The sequence below is a fragment of the Salvelinus alpinus genome, chromosome 22, assembly GCF_045679555.1.
Source record: "Salvelinus alpinus chromosome 22, SLU_Salpinus.1, whole genome shotgun sequence".
NCBI classification, from domain to species: Eukaryota; Metazoa; Chordata; class Actinopteri; order Salmoniformes; family Salmonidae; genus Salvelinus; species Salvelinus alpinus.
In genome coordinates, this window is record NC_092107.1 from 19,177,335 (window position 1) to 19,198,307 (window position 20,973).

The window sequence follows — 20,973 nt, forward strand, 5'->3', positions numbered from 1 at the left end:
AGTTCACAACTAAATTGCAGTTTTCTGAACTACTCTAAACAGCTCACTCAGTGTTTTACGACGTAATTACCCACCTAATTATGATTAACAATTACAATGAATAAACACATCTGTATATTATTACCTTTTCACACTATCGTACCAACCTGAACTATATTGTACTGGCTTGGATACTTTCTTTTCACATTGTCCTCTCCAGCACGGTTCCAGCAACTATCGTGGACGCGTAACCAGGCCAACGGAGTACAGCGCATGTGTGTGAGTTGTGTGTGAGTGTGAGTTTGTGTCGGACGCTGTGTGGCGCTCCGAGGTGAAGTTTCCCCTAGGTACAGATCTAGGATCAGCCTCCCTGCCCCCAATCCTAACCATAACCATTAGTTGGGCAAATGTTAAACCGATCCAAGATCAGGGTGTAGGGGAAACTTCACCTTGCTCCCTGTGTGGAGGGAGCGCACAGGTGGCGACTGTGCGTTTACCATTGAGGGAGCAGGCCTGAGGAGGACTGGGTGGAATGGTTAGAGCCCTTCAGGGTGCCATTGTTCTGGGTGGCCTGGGCCAGCTTTACCGCGGCTGCTAGCTTCCTGTTCACAAGCCAATGACACCAGCGTTAAGTCACACCACCATCATCATTATCATCATACTCCTCCTCCTCGAAACTGAACATCACGGCCCGTATTCATCCAGCGTCTCAGAGTATGCGTGCTGATCTAGGATCAGTTTAGCCTTACATATCGTAATGAATCCGAATATTATGGACAGGGGGGCTCCTGATCCGAGATCAGCACTCCTACTCTGAAACGCTTTTGATAAATACGGGCTCAGGTGGGCTAAAGGCATCAAGCCAAGCAGACAGAGGAGGGGGTCATTTCAGCATGGGACACAGCCATAGCGAAGTAGCGGGGTTAGTAGTGTTAGATAAAGAAAATTTTTATTTTTTTCCAATGTTAGGTTGACGTTGCCGTTAGTGTGGAAGTATTTTATGGGCTATAGAGAGCATTAGTTGGAAGTAAGGGGTCAGAGAGCTGTAGTAAATGCGACCTAGTTTGCTTGTTGCTAATACAGTAGCCACTGTATGTGGTGACAGAGATTAACATGTGAATTGAGCTAAATGCTTGGCCTAACCATACCGGCTAATGCTATATCAACGAGCAGATTTCTTAGTGGTCAGGTCACTGATTCTACTACGGCCAGTAAATCACAGAGAATGTAGAGCAGCGGGCGGGTGGATGGACGAACGGCGGGATGATGGATGGAGAGGAAGATGGCCGCCATGCTACATGATCATTAGCTTACATGTGACAGCAGCAAAAGCCAATCAGTAGCTACACACACACACATCACAGCAAAAGTTTCAGGGTTAAAAACTGTACGAAATCAGTCCAAATTCATCACACGTGTGGCCATCAATAAATGTGCAGTCACATGGACCTCTATTAACACGTCAATTACACACATCAATACATGGAGTAGACAACACACAGGGGGAGGCAAGACACACAGGCACACGTTCCAGTGTGATCAGTCTGTTAACATGTCATATCATTGTTTACGAGAGTGTTTAATGGTTAATATTACAGATTGCAACAGAAAACAGCCGTTCAGTGGATGCCTTTCCAAATGGCACCCTATTCCCTTTGTCAAATTACATCAAAGTTAATTGGCCGCGTAGACAGATTTGCAGGTGTTATAGCGGGTGCAGCGAAATGCTTATGTTTCTAGCTCCAACAGTGCAGTAGAATGTCTCGCAAATACAATTCAATTAAACAATCAAGAAACAAAAAAATCGAATTAAGATATCAAGAAATGACAGAACTGGTCCAATTAATAATCCAGGGGTTAAAGATATTCGAGTGAGCCTGTGTCAGAATCTAGAATATAAATACATGTGTGTATAGACAGTGTATCATTTGTAAAGAAAATGGTATGTATTGGCCTCCCGAGTGGCGCAGTGGTCTAAGGCACTGCATCGCAGTGTTGCGGCGTCACTACAGCCTGGGGTTCGATCTGTGACCGGTAGTCCCATAGGGCGGCGCACAATTGGCCCAGCGTTGTCCGGGTTAGGGGAGGGTATGGCCGGGGGGGGCTTTACTTAGCTCATCACGCTCTAGTGACTCTTTGTGGCGGGCCGGGCGCCTGCAAGCTGACTTCGGTTGTCAGTTGAACGGTGTTTCCTCTGAAACATTGGTGCAGCTGGCTTCCAGGTTAAGCAAGCGGATGTTAAGAAGCGCGGCTTGGTGGGTCATGTTTCGGAAGGATGCACGACTCGACCTTCGCCTCTCCCAAGCATGTCGGGGAGTTGCAGCGATGAGACACGATTGTAACAGGATTTCATGAAATTGGGGGCGAACAAGGGGGGTAAAATTATAAAAAATGAATAAGAAAATGGTATGTACAGTAGAAGCTAGGTATATTAGGATAGGCTATGTCGAGAACACAGTATACATAGAGTGAGTAAACAACAGTATATAAACAGAATATGAGGTATATGGGGCATTAGTCTCAAGGTGCAAGGCAGAGTACTGGCCAGGTAGCTGGCTAGTGATGGCTGTTCAACAGTCTGATGGCCTGGAGATAGAAGCTGTTTTTCAGTCTCTCGGTCCCGGCTTTGATGCACCTGTATCGTCTCGGTCTGCCAGAAGGAAGCAGCTCGGATGGCTAAGGTCCTTGATGATCATCTTGGCCTTCCTTTAACACCGAGTCCTGAAGGGCAGGCAGCATGTCCCCGGTGATACAATAGGCTAATGGCACAACCCTCCGGGTTGAGGGCAGTGCAGTTGCCATACGAGGCGGTGACGCAGCCCGACAGAATACTCTCAGTGGTGCATCTGTAGAAATGCGTCAGGGTCTCTAGGGGCCATGCTGAATGTCTTCAGCCACCTGAGGTTGTAGAGGTGCTGTTGTGCCTTCTTCACCACGGTGTCGGTGTGGTGAGACCACTTCAGGTGCTCGGTGATGTGCATCGCCAGGGACCTTGAAGCTTTTGACCCTCTCCACTTCGGCCCCGTTGAGTGGATGGGGGCGTGCTCCCTCTGCTGTCTCCTGTAGTCCACGATCAGCTCCAGTTGCACAGGGAGGAGTTCAGAAAGGGCCCTGAGCTTAGTGACAAGCTTGGAGGGCACTATGGTGTTGAAAGCAGAGCTGTAGTCAATGAACAGCATTCTCACATAGGGATCCTCTTGTCCAGGTGGGATAGGGCGGTGTGCCCTACTACTTTTGCCGTACTACTGCCCATAGGGTTCTGGTCAAAAGTAGCGCACTATAAAGGGAATACATCTTGGCCAAAGGTAGTGCACCATAAATGGAATAGGAGCAGGGGCCATAGGGCTCTGGTCAAAAGCAGTGCACTATAAAGTGAATATGATGCTATTTGGGACACATCCAGTGTTACAGGTGTGCTGTGTGTTAATGCATCACTGTATGTATGCTCCTGCTAGGCTGATTCCACTCAACAGAGAGATATGCTGGATGAGGTTAAAAGAGGGAAATAAAAATCAATGAGGCGCAATTGAAACAGAATACATTATAGGAATGTCTCGGTCGAAACCTTCAAACGGCGATGTGGATGCACAACGCGCGAGTCAACGGTGTACTTCAAAAAAGAGCTCACACTCAGTTCAGACAGGCATCAAAGGCTTGGCACCTCGTAGAAGGAGAGAGAGAGCGAGAGAGCGTATTCAAATCCCCCAGCAGCCTCTCTGATTAAGGTTGCATGTTACTTACCAGCCCCAGACAACGTCTGTGACCCAAATGGCACCCTATTCCCTTTATAGTTCCCTTACGGGCTCTGGTCAAAAGTAGTGTACTAGGCTGCCATTTGGGACACACACAACATCTTCCAGTCCCTTCGTGTTTATTCTACTAATGCCTGACATAGCTAAACACGCCACATTCCCAGCCTTTTGTTGGTTCCGACAAAAAGAGAACAAGAAGAAAAAATGAACGTCACTGCTTCTTCTTCTTCACACTGAGGAGGAAATAAGGACTAATTAAATTAGCGGAGAGGAATTCAAATCCAGGCGAAGAGAAAAAGTCTGTCTGGGAAAGCCATTGGCTCTGCTCCAGGATCCACGTACACACACACAGAGAAAACATGCGTACACATGCACGCACACGCGCGCACACACACACAAAGTGTACACCAATACCTAAGGTGTGTTGGTTTGATCTCACCAGAGTATATCCAGGTGATCAGGCTCGTCACCAACAAACAGACAGACACACCATTACTAAACTACCCCCCCCCTCAACTACCATACTCTTGGCAACCACGACAGTGAGAAACATCCCAGTTCGCACATCTCGCTGTCAACATCTTTGTGTGTCTGCCATTAATAATATTTTCCCCCTTGTCTCCGCCCTCTCTCTCTTCTCCCGCTCTTCTCCCTCTCTCGACTGCAGCAGGATAACTATGGTGTTGGCAGGGGATCCACCCTCGTTCTTGTCTCCCCAGTAGACGCAGACAGACAGACAGACAGACACACACACAGCGGCAGCTGGGGAGAAAGTCAGAGAGCCCCACCCTGCACCCTGGGAGCAGCCTGGGTGTGTGTGCATACTCATACAGTACACATATTACGTTTGTGTGTTTGTGTGTGACCGAAGTTTGCGTGCGCATTCATTATGCACATCAAGTGTGTGTGTGACTGTGTGTCGGTAGGGGGGAGGGTAGTTGAACGTGTGTGTGTGTGTGTGTGTGTGTGTGTGTGTGTGTGTGTGTGTGTGTGTGTGTGTGTGTGTGTGTCTGGCTGTTGAGCAAACATTACATTTCACACAATCTGAAAGAAGGTTCTGTTGCATGTCTATCATTGGTAAAAAAACAAAACAATGAACACACACGGACACACAACCTCTGAGTGGGAGAGGAGGAACAAAAGCAGGTACATAGTATCAGGTAAAAGCCCCTGTGGAAGGCTAACACTGACCTGGCTATGTGGCGCTTCCCCAGGAATCTGAAGTGCTGGAGACACAGCCTGAATAGAGGAAGATGAGAGAGTGTGTATTAGGGTGTGTGTGTTGAGTATAAGTTTGTACGTGTGTGGGTATGTGTTGTGCGTGCCGTCACGATGCATGTATGTGTTTGTGCAATCACGATGTGTGTATGTATGTATGTATGTGTGTGTGTGTGTGTGTGTGTGTGTGTATATGTGTGTCCACTGTGAGCTGAGGATAAGTACTACAGTACTGTGTGTCTTGGAGCTGTGTTAATAACAGAAGCTCCAGCAGAGACAGGAAACACAGTGAATTTACTGCAGAGCTGAGTGGAGGTTAGGGGAGAACAGTTGGGGCCTATCCCTCTATAAATCTCAGCAGTTTTACAGCCACACTCCCTCTCACTTTCTTTCTTTTTCTCTCTCTATTTTATCGGTCTCATCCGTTCCCCTCTGCCAAGTCTCCCATCATTCCCTTTCTCTTCTGTCTCTTTTCTGCTATGCATACCTCCCTCCCTCCCTCCCTCCCTCCCTGTAATGAGAGGACAAAGTTTATAGTTGAACTACCAGAGTTCAAGTTAGGTCGATTCAATCCGGACTGCGTGGTTGACTTTTAAAGGCAATGTTATTCGCTGCATATGTCGCTGCATATGTCGTCTCAATCGGAAATGGCGCTATAATTGCGCTCAAATGTAAATTGTGCTATAATGCAGATCTTCCGCGATCCGGATTGAATATAGACCTAAGACTACAAAAGTTCAACAACAACAAAAATATAATGTTGGGGGATCTCCCGAGTGGTACTGCATCGCAGTGCTAGAGGCATCTCTACAGACCCGGGTTCGATCCCGGACTGTATCACAACCGGCCGTGATCGGGGAGTCGCATAGGGCGGCGCATAATTAGCCCAGCATCGTCCGGGTTAGGGGAGGGTTTGGCCAGGGGGGCTTTACTTAGCTCATTGCACTATAGCGACTCCTTGTGTTGGGATGGGCGCCTGCAGGCTGACCTCGGTCATCAGTCGAACGGTGTTTCCTCCGACACATTGGTGCGGCTGGCTTCCAGGTTAAGCGGACAGGTTGGCGATTTATGTTTCGGAGGACGCATGACTCGACCATCGCCTCCCGAGCCCGTTGGGGAGTTGCAGCAATGAGACAAGATCGAAATTGGGGAGAAAAAGGGGGTAAAATAAAAATAATAAATACAGTACCAGTCAAAAGTTTGACACAACTACTCATTCCCAGGTTTTTCTTTATTTGAACTATTTTCTACATTTTAGCATAATAGTGAAGACATCAAAACTATGAAATAACACATATGGAATCATGTAGTAACCAATGAGATTCTTAAAAGTAGCCGCCTTGATGACAGCTTTGCAGACTCTTGGCATTCTCTCAACCAGCTTCACCTGAAATGGTTTTCCAACACTCTTCAAGGAGTTCCCACATATGCTGAGCACTTGTTGGCTGCTTTTCCTTCACTCTGCGGTCCAACTCATCCCAAACCATCTCAATTGTATTGAGGTCGGGTGATTGTGGAGGCCAGGTCATCTAATGCAGCACACAATCACTCTCCTTCTTGGTCAAATAGCCCTTACACAGCCTGGAGGTGTGTTGAGTCATTGTCCTGTAGAAAAACAAATGACAGTCCCACTAAGCGCAAACCAGATGGGATGGTGTATCGCTGCAGAATGCTGTGGTAGCCATGCTGGTTAAGTGTGCCTTGAATTCTAAATAAATCACTGACAGTGTCACCAGCAAAGCACCCCCACACCATCACACCTCCTTCTCCATGCTTCACGGTGGGAACCACAAATGTGGAGATCATCCGTTCACCTACTCTGTGTCTCACAAAGACACGGCGGTTGGAACCAAAAAAGCTCAAATTTGGACACATCAAACCAAAAGGACAGATTTCCACCGGTCTAATGTCCTTCGCGCGTGTTTCTTGGCCCAAGCAAGTCTCTTCTTATTGATGTCCTTTAGTAGTGGTTTCTTTGCAGAAATGTAATCATGAAGGTATGATTCACGCAGTCTCCTCTGAACAGTTGATGTTGAGATGTGTCTGTTACTTGAACTCAATTTCTGCAATTTCTGAGGCTGGTAATGACGGACTATCGTTTCTCTTTGCTTATTTAAGATGTTCTTGCCATAATATGGACTTGGTATTTTACCAAATAGGGCTATCTTCTGAATACCACCCCTACCTTGTCACAACACAACTGATTGGCTAAAACGCATTAAGAAGGAAATAAATTCCCACCCCTTTTTTTTATTTAATTTTTTATTTTACCGTTATTTTACCAGGTAAGTTGACTGAGAACACGTTCTCATTTGCAGCAACGACCTGGGGAATAGTTACAGGGGAGAGGAGGGGGATGAATGAGCCAATTGTAAACTGGGGATTATTAGGTGACCGTGATGGTTGAGGGCCAGATTGGGAATTTAGCCAGGACACCGGGGTTAACACCCCTACTCTTACGATAAGTGCCATGGGATCTTTAATGACCTCAGAGAGTCAGGACACCCGTTTAACGTCCCATCCGAAAGACGGCACCCTACACAGAGCAGTGTCCCCAATCACTGCCCTGGGGCATTGGGATCTTTGTTTAGACCAGAGGAAAGAGTGCCTCCTACTGGCCCTCCAACACCACTTCCAGCAGCACCTGGTCTCCCATCCAGGGACTGACCAGGACCAACCCTGCTTAGCTTCAGAAGCAAGCCAGCAGTGGTATGCAGGGTGGTATTGTCTACCTTGTCACAACACAACTGATTGGCTAAAACGCATTAAGAAGGAAATAAATTCCACAAATGAACTTTTAACAAGGAACACCTGTTCATTGAAATGCATTCCAGGTGACTACCTCATGAAGCTGGTTGAGAGAATGCCAAGCAAAGCTGTCATCAAGGAAAATGGTGACTACTTTGAAGAATCTCAAATATAAAATATATTTTTTGGTTACTACATGATTCCTTATGTGTTATTTCATAGTATTCAGACCCCTTCCCTTTTTCCACATTTTGTTATGTTATAGCCTTATTTTAAATTGATTAAATAAACATTTGCTCATCAATCTAGACACAATACCCCATAATGACAAAGCAAAAACAGGTTTTTATACATTTTGGCAAATTTATAACAAATAAAAAACAGAACTACCTCATTTACATAAGTATTCTGACCCTTTGCTATGAGATTTGAAATTGAGCTCAGGTGCATCCTGTTTCCATTGATCATCCTTGAGATGTTTCTACAACTTAATTGGAGTCCACCTGTGGTAAATTCAATTAATTGGACATGATTTTGAAAGGCACAGACCTGTCTATATTAGAGGTCGACCGATTATAATTTTTCAACGCCGATACCGATTATTGGAGGACCAAAAAAGCCGATACTGATTAATCGGCCGATTTTTATATAAATATATATATATATTTGTAAATGAGAATTACAACAATACTGAATGAACAATGAACACTTATTTTAACTTAATATGATACATAAATAAAATCTATTTAGTCAAATAAATAATGAAACATGATCAATTTGGTTTAAATAATGCAAAACACAGTGTTGGAGAAGAAAGTAAAAGTGTAATATGTGCCATGTAAAAAAGATAACGTTTAAGTTCCTTGTTCAGAACATGAGAACATATGAAAGCTGGTGGTTCCTTTTAACATGATTCTTCAATATTCCCAGGTAAGAAGTTTTAGGTTGTAGTTATTATAGGAATTATGACACGTTGACTATTTCTCTCTATACCATTTGTATTTCATATACCTTTGACTATTGGATGTTCTAATAGGCACTTTAGTATTGCCAGCTTAATCTCGGGAGTTGATAGGCTTGAAGTCATAAACAGAGCGCTGGCAAACGCAGTATAGTTTGAATGAATGCTTATGAGCCTGCTACTGTCTACCACCACTCAGTCAGACTGCTCTATCAAATATCAAATAATTATAATATAATAAACACAGAAATACAAGCCTTTGGTCATTAATGTGGTCAAATCCGGAAACTATCATTTCGAAAACAAAACGTTTATTCTTTCAGTGAAATACGGAACCGTTCCTTATTTTATCGAACGGGTGGCAACCCTAAGTCTAAATATTGCGGATACATTGCGCAACCTTCAATGTTATGTCATAAATATGTAAAATTATGGCAAATTAGTACGCAACGAGCCAGGTGGCCCAAACTGTTAAATCCGTGTGCAATGAATGCAAGAGAAGTGACACAATTTCCCTAGTTAATATTACCTGCTAACATGAATTTCTTTTAACTAAATATGCAGGTTTAAAAAAATATACTTCTGTGTATTGATTTTAAGAAAGGCATTGATGTTTATGGTTAGGTACATTCGTGCAAAGATTGTGCAGGCTGTGATACAATGATAAATTAACAGGCACCGCATTGATTATACGCAACGCAGGACAAGCTAGTTAACCTAGTAATATCATCAACCATGTGTAGTTAACTAGTGATTATGGGAAGATTGACTGTTTTTTATAAGATACGTTTAATGATAGCTAGCAACTTACCTTGGCTCCTTGCTGCACTTGCGTAACAGGTGGTCAGCCTGCCACGCAGTTTCCTCGTGGAATGCAATATAATCGGCATCCAAAAATGCCGATTACTGATTGTTATGAAAATTTGAAATCGGCCCTAATTAATCGGCCATGCCGATTAATCGGTCGACCTCTAGTCTATATTAGGTCCCACAGTTGACAGTGTATGTCAGAGCAAAAACCAAGCCATGAGGTTGAAGGAATTGTCCGTAGAACTCTGAGACAGGATTGTGTTGAGGCACCGATCTGGGGAAGGGTACCAAAACAAAGAACAGAGTGGCCTCCATAATTCTTAAATGGAAGAAGTTTGGAACCACCAGGACTCTTCCTAGAACTGGGTGCCCGGCCAAACTGATCAATAGGGAGAGAAGGGCCTTGGTTAGGGAGGTGACCAAGAACCCAATGGTCACTCCGACAGAGCTCCAGAGTTCCTCTGTGGAGATGGGAGAACCTTCCAGAAAGACAACCATCTCTGCAGCACTCCACCAATCAGGCCTTTATGGTAAAGTGGCCAGACGGAAGCCACTCCTCAGTAAAAGGCACATGACAGCCCGCTTGGAATTTCCCAAATGGCACCTAAAGGACTCTCAGACCATGAGAAACAAGATTCTCTTGTCTGATGAAACTCTTTAGCCTGAATGCCAAGCGTCGCGTCTGGAGGAAACCTGGCAACAACCCTACGGTGAAGCATGGTGGTTATTTTTTATTGAACCTTTATTTAACTAGGCAAGTCAGTTAAGAACACTTTCTTATTTACCCCGGCCAAACCCTAACCCGGACAACGCTGGGCCAATTGTGCGCTGCCCTATGGTACTCCCAATCACGTCCGGTTGTGATATAGCCTGGAATCGAACCAAGGTCTGTAGTGACGCCTCTAGCACTGAAATGCAGTGGCTTAGACCGCTGCGCCACTCGGGAGCCCTACAGAGAGATCCTTGGTGAAAACTTTCTCCAGAGCGCTCAGGACCCAAGACTGGGGCGAAGGTTCACCTTCCAACAGGACAACGACCCTAAGCACACAGCCAAGACAACGCAGGAGTGGCTTTGGGACAAGTCTCTGAATGTACTTGAGTGGCCCAGCCAGAGCCCAGACTTGAACCCGATCGAACATCTCTAGAGAGACCTGAAAATAGCTGTGCATCGACGCTCCCCATCCAACCTGACAGAGCTTGAGAGGTACTGCAGAGAAGAATGGGAGAAACTCCCAAATACAGGTGTGCCAAGCTTGTAGCGTCATATCCAAGAAGACTCAAGGCTGTAATCGCTGCCAAAGGTTCTTCAAAAAGTACTGAGTAAAGGGTCTGAATACTAATGTAAATGGGATATTTAAGTTTTTTATTTTGTATAAATTTGCTAAAAATTCTAAAAACCTGTTTTTGCTCGGTCATTATGGGGTATTGTGTGTAGATTGACGAGGGAAAAAAACGATTTATTTTATTTTAGAATAAGGCTATAACGTAACAAAATGTGGAAAAAGTCAAGGGATCTGAATATGTGTTGTTTTACAGGGTCAGTCCTAGTAGTACGGCGCCCCTGGAACAAATGAAGGTTAAGTGCCTTGCTCAAAGGCACATCGATATATTTTTCACATTGTCGGCGCAGGTATTCGAACCAGCAACCTTTCAGTTACTGCACCAACGCGTTGTGGCAGATTCCCTCAAGGAATCAACTTGAGGGAAATACACTTGATTATCGTTTCAAAACCCACAATGTTATCAAGAGAGTTATCAAGATGTTATCGAGATGCACAGTGTTATCAAGGAATATCTTTACTATTCACAGATTTTGACTTTCTCACGGATGTATTACTCTAGCAGTAAACAAGAACGTGACCGTTATAGTGACAGAAATTTACTCATCCTGTCAGTAGTGAGATTAGGCATTTTTGCTTTATTTATTATTTGGCTTTGCAATGTTCTATTTAAATCAATCAATTAATCTTACTCTCATGAAAACTGAATTGACCATAATTTCCCCATCCTTTCCCTAGTCATGAGTGTGGCCTTTTCTGTTGCCATGGAACAGCAAGGCACCTTTGGGCCAAACACATCAATAAAGCACGCAATGATCTATGCTAACACTGGCAATGGTTACAACCCTGATACAGGTACTGTGTGTGTGTGGTGTGTGTGTGTGTGTGTGTGTGTGTGTGTGTGTGTGTGTGTGTGTGTGTGTGTGTGTGTGTGTGTGTGTGTGTGTGTGTGTGTACACATGTTTGGGTGGGAGGGCGTGCGCCTGCGTGTGTGGGTGGTTTGTGTGCATATACATCTGTGTGTTTGTGCGGTATGGTCAAAAATATGTAATCATTTCTTCTCTTCCTCCACAACCAAGGTCAAAGGGATGTCCCACTTCTGTTACACCATGTACAACAACGACTTATTTAAAGTCTGATATGCGTAGCTGTGTCTTTGAAAATCAATGAATGTAATAAACGTAATGTATCCATCTACATATAGTGTCTGTCCATGCACACAGGCACAGAGGAACGGTTAACACTGAGGATACTCACTCCAGGATGTTGAAGAAGTCGGAGATCTCCTGGTGTATGGCTCGGTGCCAGTAGGAAACCATCACCTCTGGGGGGGGGGGGGGGGAATTAAAAATACATTTAAAAAAGGCAGTGTCCTTATCACATAAACCTGCACCACTTCACTGTGTAACTTGCAAGGATGTGACTAACAGTGCATACCAGTATCGCGATACGCTGAAGTATCATGGCAAGCAAACAAAACATGAAGCGGACCTAAATGTCTTGAGGAAAACAGTCCAAATGTTGGAAACAAACAAACAAACAACCTTATGTGGTCATCCAGAGTCACGGCTGTTTACTTCCCAAGCGTTAGCACAAACTATTTCACACGACGCATAGTTTAGACTTCTTCCTGTTTTCCTTTCTGCCATGGAATGTCGAGTATACTGGTATCGTAACATTTACATTACATTTAAGTCATTTAGCAGACGCTCTTATCCAGAGCGACTTACAAATTGGTGCATTCACCTTATGATATCCAGTGGAACAACCACTTTACAATAGTGCATCTAACTCTTTTAAGGGGGGGGGGGGTTAGAAGGATTACTTTATCCTATCCTAGGTATTCCTTAAAGAGGGGGGGGGGGGGGTAACAACCCTACTGTAGGCTACGGTCCGGTATGGAAGAGGTTAACACCGAGGAATTGGCTAACGGGTACTAGCTACCCGGCTACTGTAGTGTAGGCCTAGCATATGGTCCGATTGATACCAGGCCACTGTACTGTTGCTATGCTCCGGTAGTGAAGGGGTTAACCATAGAATTTCATATAGAACACATACACACTGCAGTCCAAAAGCATTGGGACAGTGACACATTTGGTGTTGTTTTGGCTCTATATTCCAGCACTTTGGATGTGGAATGATACAACGACCATGACGTTAAAGTGCAGATGATATTTGTGCTTCTGTAACTTCCTCGCCCATCAGTATTCACGATTCATTCAGGATTATCCGCAATCGTGGTAGCATCCACATTGATATAGAAGCGTTTAGAAACATATTGTATTCTTATTTAAACTAAAAGTGACTTCAAAATGACACAACAAATTATGTACCATTCATTTCTATTGGTCACAAAATCATCTGAAACACAACCAAAACAAACATCAAATGCATCCAACCAATTTGTAGAGTCCAAGCTTGATGTAGTCATTGCGTGCTATGAATATGGGGCCAAATACTGTACCTAATTTTTGACTACTTTAATACATATATAAGTGAATTTGTCCCAATTCTTTTGGTCCCCTAAAATGGGGGGACTATGTACAAAAAGTGCTGTAATTTCTAAACGGTTCACCCGATATGAATGTAAATACCCTCAAATTAAAGTGGACAATCTGCACTTTAACACCGTGGTCATTGTATCATTTCAAATCCAAAGTGCTGGAGTACAGAGACAAAACAACAACAAATGTGTCACTGTCCCAATATTTTTGGAGTTTACTGTAGTGAATTATAGGATCTGCATGGAGGTAACACTATGTGTCTCACCCTCCGATATGGTCTTCATGATGTGGAGGAAACACATGAGCAGACTGCGCGTCTCGGCCTGGTCCAGCTTGTCAAAGCGAGATCCAAAGCCTATCAGAGACTGAGGCCGGGCAAACTGACGACAGGGAGAGTGAGGGAAGGAAGGATGGGAGAGAAAAAGGGGGAGTTAGGGAGAGAGAGGTGGGAGGTAGAGTGAGGGGGGGGGGTGGCAGAGAGAGAAGGAGAAAGACACACGCATTCTTCTTCATGCAATAGTGATAATATTTTTGTTCTTTCTTTAAGCCAGCACAGTCTGCACAACATTTCCGGATATGACATTCCGCTGAGTGAGTCATCTTTCACACCTTTTCACATCCGTCCATCTTCTCGCTGTTCCTGTCGCTGGGGTTGGACTCTATGCTAATCAGAGAACCCCGCGAGTCGGCATGGTTACCGGTGGAAACAGCCAGGGAGGAGAAGGCTGGGGGCAGGAGAAGGGTTAGAGGTTATGGTGCAGACACAGTTGCAAACACACACACACACACACACACACACACACACACACACACACACACACACACACACACACACACACACACACACACACACACACACACACACACACACACACACACACACACACACACACACACACACACACACACACACACACACACACACACACACACACACACACACACACACACACACACACACACACACTACCTGTGATGGAGTTGAGCACTTCTTTAGAGAAGGAGGCATCCACCGAGTTACCATGGCGAATGACGTGAGCCACAGGACCTGCCACACCCCCTCCCACACTCAGGTCATCTCTTGAACCCTTGAGAGGGGGAAAGAGTTTACTGGAACACCACTAGGCTAGAGGGATACATTTCAGTGCGACACCACTAGACTAGAGGGATTAATTTCACTGTAGCCTTTTCTCATTTGGGCAAAAGTCCGTGCTCCACCCTCTCTCCTCCGTGTTACTTGGAACCCGATAAGTGGTTGAGGAGATGTCAATTCCTTTGTCGGCGAACTAAAGACTGTCCTACCCTCCTCGATAGCCACCTTTCATCGAGGATAGTCATGTGTATCCTACCCGAGTCCTTCGCTGAAGAGTTTGAAATCTGCCATACCACCTCTGAATCAGCTTTGGTTTTGTCAGAGGAGAAAAGCAAGCACACGTTTAAAAACAATATGCTATCCCTTTAGGGCTGACCCCAATTAGGTGACTGTTCGATTGTTTGGTCGATAGACTGCATGTTGGTCGACCAAGATTTCTTTGGTCCAGCAGTAGCATATATATTTACACACACACATACACACAGTTGAAGTCGGAAGTTTACATACACTTAGGTTTGGAGTCATTAAAACTCGTTTTTCAACCACTCCACAAATTTCTTGTAAACAAACTATAGTTTTGGCAGGTCGGTTAGGACATCTACTTTGTGCATGACACAAGTAAATTTTCCAACAATTGTTTACATGAAATAAACTCAGTTTTTCACAATTCCTGACATTTAATCCTAGCAAAAATTCCCTGTTGTAGATCAGTTAGGATCACCACTTTATTTTAAGAATGTGAAATGTCAGAATAAAGGTAGAGAGAATGATTAATTTCAGCTTTTATTTCTTTCATCACATTCCCAGTGGGTCAGAAGATTACATACACTCAATTAGTATTTGGTAGCATTGCCTTTAAATTGTTTAACTTGGGTCAAACGTTTCGTTTGTTGGGTGAATTTCGGCCCATTCCTCCTGACAGAGCTGGTGTAACTGAGTCAGGTTTGTAGGATCCTTGCTCGCACACGTTTTTTCAGTTCTGCCCTCAAATTTTCTGTAGGATTGAGGTCAGGGCCTTGTGATGGCCACTCCAATACCTTGACTTTGTTGTCCTTAAGCCATTTTGCCACAACTTTGGAAGTATGCTTGGGGTCATTGTCCATTTGAAAGACCCATTTGCGACCAAGATTTAACTTCCTGACTGATGTCTTGAGATGTTGCTACAATATATTCACATAATTTTCCTGCCTCATGATGCCATCTATTTTGTGAAGTGCACCAGTCCCTCCTGCAGCAAAGCACCCCAACAACATGATGCTGCCACCCCCTTGCTTCACGGTTGGGATGGTGTTCTTCGGCTTGGAAGCCTCCCCCTGTTTCCTCCAAACATAACAATGGTCATTATGGCCAAAAAGTTATATTTTTGTTTCATCAGACCAGAGGATATTTCTCCAAAAAGTAGAATATTTGTCCCCATGTGCAGTTGCAAACCGTAGTCTGGCTTTTTGATGGCGGTGTTGGAGCAGTGGCTTCTTCCTTGCTGAGTGGCCTTTCAGCTTATGTCAATATAGGACTCGTTTTACTGTGGATATAGATACTTTTGTACCTGTTTCCTCCAGCATCTTCACAAGGTCCTTTGCTGTTGTTCTGCGATTGATTTGCACTTTTTGCACCAAAGTACATTCCTCTCAAGGAGACAGAACGCGTCTCCTTCCTGAGCGATATGACGGCTGCGTGGTCCCATGGTGTTTATACTTGCGTACTATTGTTTGTACAGATGAACCTGGTACCTTCAGGCGTTTGGAAATTGCTCCCAAGGATGAACCAGACTTGTGGAGGTCTACAATTGTTTTTCTGAGGTCTTGGCTGATTTCTTTTGATTTTCCCATGATGTCAAGCAAAGAGGCACCGAGTTTGAAGGTAGGCCTTGAAATACATCCACAGGTACACCTCCAATTGACTCAAATGATGTCAATTACCCTATCAGAAGCTTCTAAAGCCATGACATCATTTTCTGGAATTTTCCAAGCTGTTTAAAGGCACAGTCAACTTAGCGTATGTAAACTTCTGACCCACTGGAATTGTGATACAGTGAATTATACGTGAAATAATCTGTCTGTAAACAATTGTTGGAAAAATGACTTGTGTCATGCATAAAGTAGATGTCCTAACCGACTTGCCAAAACTATAGTTTGTTAACAAGAAATTTGTGGAGTGGTTGACGCAATTGCGGAGCCTCCGGAGCCATGCAGAGGCCAAATCAAGCTCCGTACCTAGTCGCCGTGCGCCTCTCAAATTGTGTAACATCGCGGGGGTCTCCGAATAGCTCCGCATTGACATGACTGGTTGACGGTAGGTGGGGGCGGCACGTCCAGTATAAACACAAACTCACTTCCTTGACAACTTCCTTCACAATAGCTCTGCTCTGCTCCGTTAAGCGCAAGAAGTTTGAAAGCCCAGACGTTTGCGGAGGCTGCATTGCAGTAAACGATGCTGTACAACCACTTCAGACCCCTGATTGACCATGCAGAGCCTTTAACACAACTGGTCCAGAGGCATACATTTCACTGTGACACCACTATGCTAGAGGGAAACATTTCACCTTGACACCACTAGGCCAGAGGGAAACATCTCACTGTGACACCACTAGCACAGAGGGAAAAAATTCACTGACACCACTAGGCTAGAGGGAAACATTATACTGTAACACCACTGGGCCAGAGGGAAACATTTCACTTTGACTCCACTGGCCCAGAGGGACACAGTTCACTGCAACACCAGTGAGCAAGATATTGGAGTCTGAGAGTCTAGAGAGAGTCTGCCTGGGTAAAGCTCGATTCCACTACCTGTCAATGATGAATATAAAAACGAAACATTTCCCTTCCAGGTTCTCCCGAGGCACGTCTAATATAAATGGGAACCATAAATGCAGGTTTCCCTTATTAAACCTTAATTACCGTTTCCTGTGTTTAAAAGTAACATTAGCGGCTGTGCCTGTGTAAACGTTTATCCCTGCCCTTCCTCTCTCTCTCTCTCTCTCTCCCCCTCCCTCCACCGCTCCCTCCCTAGCCTCTGTGAACAGTGCTGTGACTGGACATACATGACCCTAAAGTAGCATTGCGGGCCGCGCCAAACTATGACATCACTACAACAACAGTGGCTTTGTGGCACTTTGCTTGGTCGTGGGCAGGGCTGCAGTCAATCAGGGCTGCAGTGGAGGCTCTTACTTGGTCACTGGAGGTGAAGTAGATGGGGAAGAGGTCTCGGAGGAAGAAGCGAGGCATGTTGTCCAGGATGAGGCCGTACAGAGGCAGGTAGAGGGACGCTATTCTCGCCTGCTTATCCTGGAGAATATGAAGAGAGAGGGAGGAGAGAGAGAGAGAGGGGGAGGGGCAGAGGGAGGAAAGAGAGCGGTGGCAGAGAGAGAGAGGAGAGAGAAATAGAGAATGGGAGGAGAGAGAGAGGAGTTTGAGGGTGAGGGAGAAAGGCAGGGAAGAGAGAGAGAGACAGAGAGAGAGAGAATTTGAGACAGAGAGCGAGAGAGGAGATAGAATTTGAGACAGACAGAGAGACAAAGAGAGAGAGAAAGACCGATAGTGAGCAACAGACTTACAGAGAGTAACTATCAGGGGCTTTAAACTCTACGTGATTGAGAGAGCGAGAAACAGAGATCTGTCAACAGTTGTACAGTGTTGGGTTTGGCAGGCTCCTAATCTCAGATGGGATCTGGCTGTCTGGGGATGAGTCCAAAATGGCACCCTATTCCCTACATGGTGCACTACTCTTGACCAGAGCCCTATGGGAACTATAGGGAATAGGGCGCCATTTGGGACGCAAGCTGGATCCTTCCCAGCACCACTCTCCAAGCCACCTTCTCTCCTCGAGTGCTCAGAGGTCCCAGTGGGAATGGCGCATTACATAGTCTGCTTCCTGTACACAGGACCGCAGGATAGGGTGTGTGTGTGTCAGAGAGCGTGTGTGCCCAGTTTAATGATTTCCTGCTGTTTCAAATCCTCATAGCCATCACTGTAATGTGCCTCTCGCTCCTAACACACACACACACCACACACTCACACACACACACACACACGCTTTAAGTCAACCCAATATCTGTGAGAAAATCTTGACACCGAAAACACTCCTGGAAGTGTGAAGTGATGACAGGCAAATATCTAAAAATTTATTTTACTGTGAATATGTTTCAGTCAGCTATAGTACATCGTACACTGTCCAATCAAAATATTTCAGTTTCCTGTGTGGAACATCAATATTGGAACAGTCTGGTCCCAGAACTGTTTGCGCTTCAGCCAACTCACAATTTTTTTTATTTCACCTTTATTTAACCAGGTCAACTGTCAACGGTAATCAGAGGAGTTGGCTAAACTAAAACATGTCTGGAACCAGGCTAATATTGCTACAAGACCCTAGCTTACATTCACATCTCTTTCTTACAGACATACACTCTGTAAGTGTAGTCGGACTGCCAGGCGGTCCGTCGGACTGCCAGACGGTGAAGCGTGACTCATCACTTCAGAGAACGCGTTGCCACTGCTCCAGAGTCCAATGGAGGTGAGCTTTACACCATTCCAGCCAAGCACTTGGCATTGTGCATGGTGATCTTAGGCTTGAGTGCGGCTGCTCGGCCATGGAAACCCATCTTATGAAACTCCCGACGGACAGTTCTTGGAACTCGGTAGTAAGTGTTGCTAGTAAGTGTTGCAACCGAGGACAGATTATTTTTACGCGCTTCAGCACTCGCCGGTACCGTTCTGTGATCTTGTGTGGCCTATCACTTCGAAGCTGAGCCGTTGTTACTACTAGACGTTTCCACTTAACAGTTGACCGAGGCAGCTCTAGCAGGGCAGAAATTTGTCGAACTGACTTGTTGGAAAGGCCATTCTATTGCTAATGTTTGTCTATGGAGATTGCATGGCGGTGTGCTCAATTTTATACACCTGTCAGCAACGGGTGCGCCTGAAATAGCCAAATCCACTCATTTGAAGGGGTGTCCATATACTCTTGTATATACAGTGTACTTCTAGGCTATAGGGCTCTGGTCAAAACTAGTGCACTAAACAGAAAATACGGTCCCATTAGGGACACATGTTATATTATCATCTGGTGCACGCTACATGGTGCTGGCATGCGTGGCGTACCTTCATGGCGTAGCGGGCGTCCAGCGAGTGCTTGGCCATCAGGTTCTTGAGGCTGGCGAGGGCCAGGTGGCGCAGGTCCTGCTCATCCTGTAACGCCAGGCCCAGCTCCCGTAGCAACAAGCCCGTCAGGAAGTGCTTCCGGCAGAACTCGCCCGTCAGGCTGTACTCTGGCACATCCACTAGGGTGGAGAGTAAGGAGGGAGAGAGAGGGGTTTGGGGGGGAAGAAAGGGGGAGAGAAAGAGGCAGAGAGAGAGAGGGGGAGGAAGAGAGATAGAGTTCGAGAGAGAGATATGGAGAGGGGGTTGTGGGGGGCAGAGCGAGAGAAAGAGAGAGAGAGCTCAGTGCACTAAAATCATCCAAGTCTCATTTACCAGTGTTTCTCAACTTGCTTTATAGCAGAGACCAGACAGCTGTGGTTCTTCCTTCTTGGAGGAACCCTTACATGAAAACTAACACTTTAGAATTGACTACATTGATGTCAGCTAATCATTTTAGGGACCGGTTGGCAACATCTCAGGGACCAGAGCTGGTCCTCGTACCTAGTACCACTACACTAAACTAAATGATGGTTTGTGAATATCACAAAATATCATAAAAAGGAACCGATAGTTACCCTGAGCACTTTGCGTTTCTTGTGATGCGTTGTCTGAAATGGACAGGAAAGAGAAAGAACAGAAAAGAAAAGTGTTAAGTGGTGCAATGAATGAAGATGAATGCAACGGTGTTAATACCTAAGACGCACTTCGATTGGGTCCCTGTGAACCCTAGATGACTTCTGACCTGTGATGCGAGCGGAGGGGAGGGGCAGACTGAGAGGGATGTAGTGCTCGTGGTTGCACACCTCTCGCAGGAACTCAAACTTGAACTCACACAGCACCTGTTGAGAGAAACGTCGGGGTCACAACCTGATTGACCGAATAAAAACACCACAACATCTCTGAAGTACATTGTTTTCTATTCTAGTATCTATTTCATTGTTTTCTATTCTAGTATCTATTTCATTGTTTTCTATTCTAGTATCTATTTCATTGTTTTCTATTCTAGTATCTATTTCACTGTTTTCTATTCTAGTGTCTATTTCATTGTTTTCTAGTCTAGTATCTATTTCATTGTTTTCTATTCTAGTATCTATTTCATTGTTTTCTAGTCTACTATCTATTTCATTGTTTTCTATTCTAGTATCTATTTAATTGTTTTCTAGTCTAGTATCTATTTCATTGTTTTCTAATGCTTTCTATTCTACAGTGAGTGACATTGGCTATTACACCGACGGATAAGCAAATGCTTTATGCACACAATTCTGTGAATGAGAGACAGAATGAGAAGAACGTGTGTATGTGTGTGTGTTTGTACGTGTATGTGAGTGTGTGTGTAACCTTGTTGTCAGTGGCTGTGATCATGTTGACATAGTTGCTGATCAGCTTGAAGGTGAACCCTCGGTCCATGAGGGTGAAGCAACGCTGGAGGTAGGGAGGAAAAGAGGGAGGGATGGATGGAGGGAGGGGAGAGGGGGAGGGAGATAGGGAGGAGA

The 20,973-nt window shown here is 45.0% G+C and overlaps 1 protein-coding gene across 7 annotated transcripts in view; it reads right to left on the minus strand.

The window, feature by feature from the left end:
- LOC139549193 (dedicator of cytokinesis protein 10-like) overlaps positions 1–20,973 on the minus strand; it is a 177,577-nt gene that overhangs the window by 33,049 nt on the left and 123,555 nt on the right. For 6 of the 7 annotated variants that reach the window (XM_071359390.1, XM_071359389.1, XM_071359393.1 and 3 more), the window contains exons 29-39: positions 20,819–20,902; positions 20,223–20,319; positions 20,056–20,088; positions 19,442–19,620; positions 17,513–17,629; positions 14,223–14,340; positions 13,862–13,977; positions 13,518–13,632; positions 12,006–12,072; positions 4,923–4,970; positions 477–581 (exon numbers count right to left, since the gene is read on the minus strand). In XM_071359390.1, coding sequence (XP_071215491.1) covers positions 477–581; positions 4,923–4,970; positions 12,006–12,072; positions 13,518–13,632; positions 13,862–13,977; positions 14,223–14,340; positions 17,513–17,629; positions 19,442–19,620; positions 20,056–20,088; positions 20,223–20,319; positions 20,819–20,902 — 1,079 coding nt within the window. The remainder of the gene's footprint in view (positions 1–476; positions 582–4,922; positions 4,971–12,005; positions 12,073–13,517; positions 13,633–13,861; positions 13,978–14,222; positions 14,341–17,512; positions 17,630–19,441; positions 19,621–20,055; positions 20,089–20,222; positions 20,320–20,818; positions 20,903–20,973) is intronic. The other variant, XM_071359394.1, reaches the window with a different exon arrangement.